The sequence below is a fragment of the Mugil cephalus genome, chromosome 17 (assembly GCF_022458985.1).
Source record: "Mugil cephalus isolate CIBA_MC_2020 chromosome 17, CIBA_Mcephalus_1.1, whole genome shotgun sequence".
Lineage (NCBI taxonomy): Eukaryota > Metazoa > Chordata > Actinopteri > Mugiliformes > Mugilidae > Mugil > Mugil cephalus.
Window position 1 is genome coordinate 9,541,440 of NC_061786.1, and position 9,580 is coordinate 9,551,019.

The 9,580-nt window shown below is 40.5% G+C and overlaps 1 protein-coding gene across 2 annotated transcripts; it reads left to right on the plus strand.

The window, feature by feature from the left end:
• The first annotated feature begins 2,091 nt into the window (after window positions 1-2,091).
• Window positions 2,092-9,478, plus strand: LOC125024065 (protein max-like). Of its 2 annotated transcripts, none has more exons than XM_047611721.1 (4): window positions 2,092-2,308; window positions 4,506-4,613; window positions 7,947-8,085; window positions 8,188-9,478. In XM_047611721.1, the coding sequence occupies exons 1-4, from the start codon at window positions 2,273-2,275 to the stop codon at window positions 8,370-8,372; spliced, it is 468 nt and encodes a 155-aa protein (XP_047467677.1). In that variant the 5' UTR covers window positions 2,092-2,272; the 3' UTR covers window positions 8,373-9,478. The 2 variants fall into 2 exon arrangements, with proteins under 2 accessions (XP_047467677.1, XP_047467678.1); XM_047611722.1 differs by having other exon boundaries at window positions 2,094-2,308; window positions 7,962-8,085.
• Window positions 9,479-9,580: the final 102 nt, after the last annotated feature.

Sequence of the window (9,580 nt, forward strand, 5' to 3'; positions counted from 1 at the left end):
CTGAACTGAACATAGAGAGTAAGGAAAGTGGAAAACAACAGGGATGGAAATCCTCTCCAGATTTTTGCCTCGTCAATGAATCGGAAAATGAAGAACAGTGAAGAAGAGGTGGTTCTAAAAAGAAATGAGGACTAGATCATATTTGGGGGGGATCACGAATGGGTTGCATTACCAGCCAGTTTTGGCAAAGAACCTTCCATTGTTTGTTAGAAAACTGAAAATCAGTTCTGGATTTCAAATGATTTTGGCCATTAAACGTGGAGTGCCACAGATATCTATCCCTGGCCCACCTCTGGTTACACTGTACTAACATAATTTTTCTCACTTATCTCATCTTCTATACCGCTTAATCCTGCACTAGGGTCGCCACCGAGCCCCTGTGCCACCCCATTCTTCTCACTTAGTACTTCAAAATTCTTTTTTGCTGATGATACTGTGGTGTTTTATATACCTTGGGCCCATTCAGTGCAGGCTCTGACTCTTCAGTTTTCTGAATCGCCTGATAACCACAGACACATAATGACTGACTAATTTAAATACTTAGGAATCTTTCTAGACTGTAATATAAAATTCACTTTAAACAAGTGGCAGAGAAAAATTGAAGCTGAAGCTCAGAATTATTTACAGGCTGAAATGCTGACCTTCCTTTTCACTCAAATCGTCACCTTGCACTTGATAATAAATGATACATTCTGTATTCACGATCGTTCTCTGCACCACAAGGTTGAATGGCGTTGCTGATGGACAAGAAGAATGAATCATGGTGCGATATTAATGTGTTAGTCTCTGACAGTCAAGTGAGTATTGACTTCTGACTTTTTCTGTTCCTAGGTCTGACTTGAAAATGATCCCTCGAGTTCCCTTACATTATCCGATGGTAGAGATTAAATGATAATGTCTTTATAATGAAGAGAGGAAATACTGAACAGACAAAGATGCAGTGGCTTGCAGGCAGCACGGGGGATGCCATTCAATCTTATGCTTAATGCTACATGTGTTGTTGTTCTGCTTTTAGAAATATGAAATAATGCATGCAAGATTATATTAATTATGTTGTTGACCATTGTTGTTTAGTTAATTCAAATAACGTAACATATTCCTGACACCGAAGGATATATCGCTGCAGTGCTCCAATAGTGACAGCAGCGATATCACGCTGCAGAAGCTATTTAAAGGTCTTATGGAGGCAAACGAGCAGCTCTGGATGGTTGGTGGGGGAGGGCTCCTGAAGTGAGCTAGGCCACCATCTGGCTTCATAATCATATGCTGGGAAAAGAGGAAGGGACTAGTTGTTGTAGCACACAATGTCCAACGCTAGACTCTAGCACAATGCCCTTTATACTACAGAATCATGTTTGTATCAACTCTGTATGTGTAGAAAATATGTGGCATTTGACATGGGTATGTGGGTTTAATGCATTTATTAATTAAAATTATTAGTATATTAGCCCTTATGTATATTTCTATATAACATCAAACACTGTGGTCTGCTGGAGAAAAAAATAAAAAGATTGAAAGTAGTGGTGGGCAGATTGATACTGAAATATACCTCTGATACGAGATCCTTATGGTCTAAAAATCGATTCTCAGTCATGTCACTGGGGGTGATGTATATTATTTACAGGAAAACAGAGCAAAGTAACTAAAGAATATGAGGCCTCTACGGCAATATAGCTACTTCTGAGTTTAAAGTAAATAAATAAATTACTGTGGTGTCTTATATTAATTATGAGGCTATGATTTGAAATACACTATTTTTATTTTTTAGATTTTCCAGACACATTAGGTGTATTTGCACAAAGTATCGGTATCAGATCGGCATCACCGATACCAGCCTGAATTTTACAGAGTATCCGATCGGAAAGGGAATCGGTGAGATCACTAATAACTGACAGTTCTCTCGAGGATGCTGTGTTTGCAAGTTGTGGGATGTAAAGCCCCAGTATTGTTCCCGCGGACGCTTGGGAAATGTAGTTCAAATTCCTGAAACGAAACCAACAGAAACTGGGCAGCGTGTCGCTAACCGACCTCATTTCCCACAAGGCCTCGCTTTGTCGCGCCTGCGCCGTGCGTGTTTTCCCGTCCATGTGTAGGCGAATCACGTGTAGCAGCACCAGGGAGAGCTGTTGGTCGTCATGTCTCTGCTGTAGCAGAGCTCCGAGTCTCAGTATTCGCCTCCAGTTGTCGCCGCAATTTGTTTTGACAGCTGCTTGTTTTCTTTTTTTTGGTCACACTTTTATTTTATTTTTATTTTTAATTTTTTAGCCGAAGAATGAGTGAAAACGATGACATCGAAGTCGACAGCGATGTATGTGTTTTAGTTTTCCTCTAGAAGTAGCTAGCACGTCTGCTAGCACAAACAGCAACTTTATCACTCCTGCAAACCTACGCTATCTGATCAAGCTAGCACGCTAGCTAGGCTCCTCAGCTAACACTGGATCTTGATTTTAAAAAAAAAATAACAGGAGGATATCTGGGAAATAGTTTTTTTTAAAACGAACTGGCAGGTTCATGAAAGTTAAAGTCACGAATCTGGTGGTTAAACTGCGTCGCGTTGCTGCGTTGTAGTGGAGCGACACTGGTTGTTCTTGTGAGGAAGCTCGGCACAAGACGACACCAGCTTGTTTAGTAATTTGACAGCACTTCTTATCTCGATCGTCCGAGTCCTCGCTCGGTGTAAACGCTCCGTAACCGAAATAAACCCCCTCTGTTTGGAAGCGTTGGGGCTGCGGACGTGAATTGAAAACACGGTGCGACAGTCGGGGACAGCAGTTAAGCTGTTGCTGCAAGCAAGGTCAGCTCATCTGAGAGGAGCTGATCCGAGCTGGCCCGTTTAGGATGTGCCTGTGTAGGAACAGCTTGTTCCCAAATTAAAATTGCAAATACGGGTTCCTTGGCTTTGCTCGGCACACATTTAAGTGGAGCTTCTGTTCATCTTATGCCAGTCATCAAACGCCAGTCTTCCTATATATAGCAGCCTTGATGAATATGTGTCAGGCAAACATTTCCAACTCCTTGTTTGCGTTGTGTGTGTATTTAAATAATTTATAAATGTGTCAAAGACTGCACCTAATGTACTTTTGTACTTTTAGTAACTGATGTAAAGAAGGAGTGAGTGGGGTTAAAGTACTCTATGTTCTCTGTTATTGCCAGATCTAACAGATTAGCTTCCACTGCAGTAGCCTGCAACGTAGACAGGAGACCAGAGCTGACTTCATGTTATTGTTATTTGTGATGGAGGAGCTGCCAAGTTCGCCTGTGTTCCTCCCCCTGCAGCCACATGCACGTTTTTTTTTTTATTATTATTATTTTTTTTTATATTCTTGTGTGCCACTAGTGCTACGGCAAAATACACTGCAGTTGCAACAACACACCTATTGTGCACACTAGAAAAATCTGCAGCGTCTTTCCTCCTTGAAGTGTGCTTTTAATGTAGTAACAAATTATGTCAGATCGTCCACGGTCAAATGTATATATACATATATATATATATGGCTTGCCCTTCCCCATGTTATTGAGCTGGGCTCTTAAGCTTTAGATCCTCATAGAGCCACTATACACAGGTCATGTACCACTGAAGAAAGGCAGATGTTCTGTTTTCTTTTCATTCATTTGAAATATTTATATTTTAATTATCACTGAAAGCCTGATTTGCTCCTAAACTACTGTTACCCGGGGAGCTTTACTAGTTTCATTTCTAACAATTGAGGTCAAAGGGCTGTGATCTTAATCCTTCGTGAATCCGACATGTTGTTAATTATAAGTAAGTCCTGCTTATGAACGACTTTCTCGGGACGCAAAGGACCTGTAATAATATCCCAGCGTGAATGACAAAAAGAAAAAGAAACGATGCCCAAGTTTGATACAGTCATTGAAGACACATGTCTTTTTGACAATTGATCATCAGCTGAAATTTTATAATTGTCATGACCCCAGAAAAAGTCACGCATTCACATGTGTCAAAGCGTATTTGCTACATTATGAGGCTTAAATGAAGTAAAGTTGTACGTGAAATGTTTGACCTACACATCAGTGCAGTCTGTACACAGCTCCTAACTGAATGTGTTTTATATTAGTACTGCAGTTGGTCTTATCTGTAGGCAGCAGGGGTACTGTCAGTGCTCTTCCCTTGTTCTTGCCTTCGCCTTCATCCGGTCCTGGCTGTTGCCACTTATCTACAATAAAATGTTCTATTTTGAAACAGCATCTAGTCTCGGCTTACTGACAGGTTCAGTAAAGGTACGACGTGGTGAGGAGTCAGACAGTAAATATAGACCACTTTTCCTCAGCACAAACTCTGTGACATGTATGATGGAGCGGTGAATGACAGCTCAGGATGTGTTTTCAACCACTTAAGCTGACAGACAATATAAAACTGATGTATGATGTAAGAACTGTGAGATTTAGACATCTAAATCTAAATGTTTCTGTTATGTTACAGAATTCACACGAACAGCTTTCTTCTTTAAGAAACACCATCGTAAATGTTGCTTTTGTCTCTGCAGGCAGACAAGCGAGCACATCATAATGCGCTGGAGCGCAAACGCAGGGACCACATTAAAGACAGCTTTCACAGTTTACGAGATTCTGTGCCTTCGTTACAAGGGGAAAAGGTGAGAGGAAAATGACAAAACATGTTTTTTTTAACACTGACACTGTATCTGCTAAGAAAACAAAGACTTTTTTCAATATTTTTTAAACTCAAATATTATGTTATTTTCCTGTCTGTGCCGCGTTTCTGTTATTGTGTCACATTGCATATTCCACCTTAAACTCCAATAAACATCTATTTTTTTGTACCTTCATTCAAATGGTGTAATCCAGGTTTATGGAAGTTTTACTGTACCATCAGAGTTTGAATAGGAATTGCTAGGTAAATTTAGTTTACATAAAACAATCAACATCACAAAAAGTTCAACCTCATAAAATTCAACATAAAAAAATAAAATTCAACCTCAAAAAAATCAACCTCAAAACAAAACAACAACCTCAAAGCGTCAACCTCCAAATTTCAGCCACAAACCTTCAACCTCAAGCTTTCAACCTCTGAAAAAGCTGGACTTAACTTTATCTACATTGAACTTTTAATGAAGTAGCGTTGTTGAAAACTGAGTTAAAACATAGCCAGTAACTGGCTGTGAGCATCTTAACCCTCAGCAGCTACGAACGACAAGCCAGTCTGAACTGAGCAGCTCCGCAGTGACGCCTGTAATGCGTTACTTAGTAATGCATTACAGGCGTCACTGTCACCAGTAATCAGAGTACTGAGTTGCTTATCCAACTCGCTGTGCGTTACTATTTTTGTACATTTCCTGAGTAAAAAGGTATGTTATTGCTTTCTTCTTATACATTTTACCACTGCTGCTGTATGTCATCGCTGGTAAAATATATTGTTTTTCCCATTTCTTTCTTCTCGATGATGAATTTTATGAGGTTGAATTTTTTTTATGTAGATTTTTTTTATGTAAACTTTGTACATAAAAACGTTTTTTTAATTTACCTAGCAATTCATATTCAAACTCTGATGGCACAGAAAAACTTCCATACAGGTTGTGGTATGTCTAAAATAAGGTAAAAGGCAGCTGGACTAGTTTGAGATAGATACATCCGACACGAGAGAAGACGTTTATCTGTTCAAGGTAGCTTACCAGCTCTCCAAATTCCAGTGCAGAAAGTCAGCTTCTCAAGCGCATTGGAGGGGTGTCCCAGATCAGAATGAGAGGAGTTTCACAAGATGACAGGGATCCACATATGAAAATAATGACTTCAGCTGTGCACACTGTAAGGAGGGGCTTGCACACTTACATGTGCATTGTTTGGCATCCTCTGTTAAAGAAAAAAAAAAACCTAGGGTGGTCACTGAAATCTCCTGAAACTAACAGCAGTAATAATAAATAAGAATGTACTGAAAATTGGCAAATGGTTCATTAAAATAAATAAATAAATAAATAAATAAATAAGGATACTGGCCTGGACAGAAATGATTGCCCCCTAGAAAAGCTTGAAAATAGTTTGAACATAGAGACAAGATAAACTCAGATTAGAGTCCCGGATGTCTTCAAACTGCCTATTTAAAGGGTGAACAGTGGTCACTAAGGAGAGAGTTGTCCCCGGGAGATTAGAAACAAAATTATAGGCAAACATGTTAAAGTTAAAGCAGCGTTTCCCACAAAAAGACACTACGTCTTAGTAAAAGCCCCTAATCACGATGGTATCCCAACTATTAGAAACTATTTATATGTTATATGACTGTTTATAGAGCATGCATTTCATATTAGCACTGTAATTATTGTAATTACTGTAATAATGCGGATATATATAGTATTTAGTGACTAATAGCAGCCGCCTGTGCAGTTGACTTACATGGATACCAAACAAAAGCTGTTGAGACGTGGCGTTCTACGGACAAATGTATGTAAGATTAAGTAATGCATTAGTGAATAAAGCATGTTTTTAACTGTTGAATTTCAATCTAATTGGGGGGCGGGTGGGCTTTGAGGACAGAAGATTTTGAGAGCAATAAGAAAAAAATATTCCAATTTGTTATGAGACCATGGCGTAAGTAAGTAAGTATGGAGTAAATTAGACCCTAGCAGGCTGCCGTAGGTTTACCATTGTATGGGAAACACTGGTAAAGGCTATAAAACCATCTCCAAGCAGCTTCAGCCTCCAGCCCTTTAACTAAAGTTGCACGTATTATTCAGAAGTTTATGGTCCACGGGACTGTAGCCAAAGCACACAGTGTTTTGAGTCAGTGCGTGGTACAATTCAACCTCGAGGCTATCAAGGCATTTTTGAGCAAAATAAGCTGGTCAGTGTCGGAAAGCTTGGTGTCGACTGTAGGTCACGGCTCCTCCAACGGGACAAAGACCCAAAACAAACAGCTGCAACACAAGAATGGCCGAGGACAAAACTCTGGACTGTTCTGAAGTGGCCGTCCATGAGGCCTGCTGTGGATGACGCTGAAACATGCAGACTGGAGCCAAAATACAGTGCCTGTCAGCAGGCCCAGAAGTCTCACCGAGAGTTATAGAAATCACTTGATTGCAGTGATGCAGCCTCAGAATATTAAGGGGTACCATCGTTTTTGCCCAGGCCATTTTCATTAGTTTGATTTTTAAAATGATTTTGTTGAACCACAGTTCAAAGTGTCTTTTTCCAGTTTTATCTTTTTCCAGTTATTTCATTGACCACCGTGGGATTTCCTCTCTTTAACAGAAGGATACCAAACTGTTTTGTGAACGTCTATGAACATTCTACGTTTCTGCATAAAAAATGATAAAAGAACTTTCTGAGGACCTCAGAGAAAGAGCCATTGTTGATCATCAAACTTTTTAAAAAGCAGGAGATGCGTCAAAGCTGCCAAAAACATACTAGTATATGTTAGAGTTTACACCATCACACCTCTTTTTTAGTTTTTTTAAGATCTGATCAGGACCTGGGTCAGTCTTTATATGATATTAAAAGATATCGGTATCAGATTGGGGGCCATCGCTAACATATATACATCATACAATTTGAGCAGATGAGTTGTTTAAAAGACTGGCAACACGTTTGATGAAGTTGAGCCTCAAGTGGCCATTAGAGGAACTGCAGTTTCTAGCACTACATGCAGCTTTATTTTTTAAGGCTGGAAGTTGCTATTTGCTTCCCATAGATCTTGCAAATGCTCAGTCACATGTTTGGTGTCTGACTTAAGATCACTGCCATGTTCCTTAAGTCTTTTCATCCAGTTGTTGTGGTGTAGTAGGATGTAGTAGTCCTGAATGAACAGGAACAAAATGAGTCAGTTGCTCATCCTGACAATGGTTTTAATGTCGTCACTGAGTACATGTGTAACACTGTGATGTCTGGAATGTTCTCTGTGCAATTGATAAGACAAGAATGTATTATATGTTCTGTTACAAAGACAATGACCCAAGGCTCAGTGACATTTCTGCTCACAGAATTTTGTTAAACAGGCCTCCCGAGCACAGATTCTAGACAAAGCCACGGAGTACATCCAGTTCATGAGGCGAAAAAACCACACACACCAGCAAGACATTGACGACTTAAAGAAGCAGAATGCACTCCTGGAGCAGCAGGGTAAGTGGGCGAACTCTGCAAAGAATTATTTTTAATGTGATGCAGGCCCTCAGTTTTATGTGACCGTGCTTCCGCCTCGCTGTCTTTGTGCGCCGCTCACAGTTCGTGCGCTGGAGAAGGCCAAGGGGAACACCCAGCTCCAGGCGAACTACTCTTCCGAAAGCAGCTTGTACACAAACCGCAAAGGAAGCGCGGTGTCCGCCTTCGACGGCGGCTCCGACTCCAGCTCCGAGTCGGAGCCGGACGAGCCGCCCAACAGGAAGAAGCTGCGCGTGGAGCCCAGCTAGACCCGGGCGGCGGTCGGCCGTCGAGACGAACTCTTTTTACCCACCAGCCCAAGCTCTTTTTACCTGTCCGCACCCAGTCCAGCCTTCTTAACGCCAGTCCAGAGGACAAGGTGGTGACTGTGTGAGAGAGGTGCTACTATGTATAAAACGCTTCTACCTTCCTTTATCCTCCTGCCAAGCATCCTGAAGCATCCCGTCACTCCTTCCGTGGATCCCCAAAGTAAGGCAGCTCTGCAGTTTTGAAGGACCCCGCGCTTTTCAAACCTCTCGATAACCGTTTATAATCACACGTGGGGATGATGACAAGGTTTGATGCCGTGAAAAAAAAGAAAAAAAACATCCCTTTCTTTCTTTTAGGTTGTTTTGGGCAACCCCTGTTATCGACTACACGACCGTTGACGATTTTTAATACGCTTATTTTTCCAGAAAGGAATGTGAAGTTGCTTTTGAAAATGAAACGAAAAAAAACTTGCATCTTCCTAACTCTGTTGCGGAAGAGGCGGCCCTCCTTATTCTGTGCAGGTGACTGAAGTTTTTGTCTTTGAAATGTTTGTGTAATCAAATAAATTCTTCTATTTATAGTGACACACCAAAATTAATTTCCTGCCCTCGTCTCAACTCCATCATGTCCGACCTGAGATTCTCCAGAAAACTCGTGAGGATAATCGAGTCGACCTGGTGGATTTCCGCAGGTTCGACTACTTACTTTCCTGTTTTTATTATTAAATAAAACGTGGGTATATTAAAAAAAAAAAAGGAATCCTCTAATGGATACTGAATGTTACACAATACAGTTACAGGACAGTGACCTTTATTTTTGTTAATGGAAGTCCATTTCTGTGTGTAGTATATTACACTGTATACTCTTAAATGGTGTCAGTTCTGCGAAAGAAATGCCTTCCCTCCAAATATTTGCCTGTGCTGGGAATGTTTCTCATTTTTCTTTATCACAGAGGTTAAACTAGTGTGTACATAATCAATATTTGTCGTTCCATTCCATGGAAATTACAGGTATGTTGTACATACTGCCAATGGTTGTCTTGCAAGTTGAGGCATACCTTTATTATGAGACTATAAATAAAACTATTTTATCCTTTTTGGATGCACGCGTGGCTGAACGTGTTTTAAATGACGTCTTGTTCGAGGCAGAAATCACAGCTGCGTTTCTTGGTGTTATATATCTGTAGGTTGAATGATGCGTTCATTAA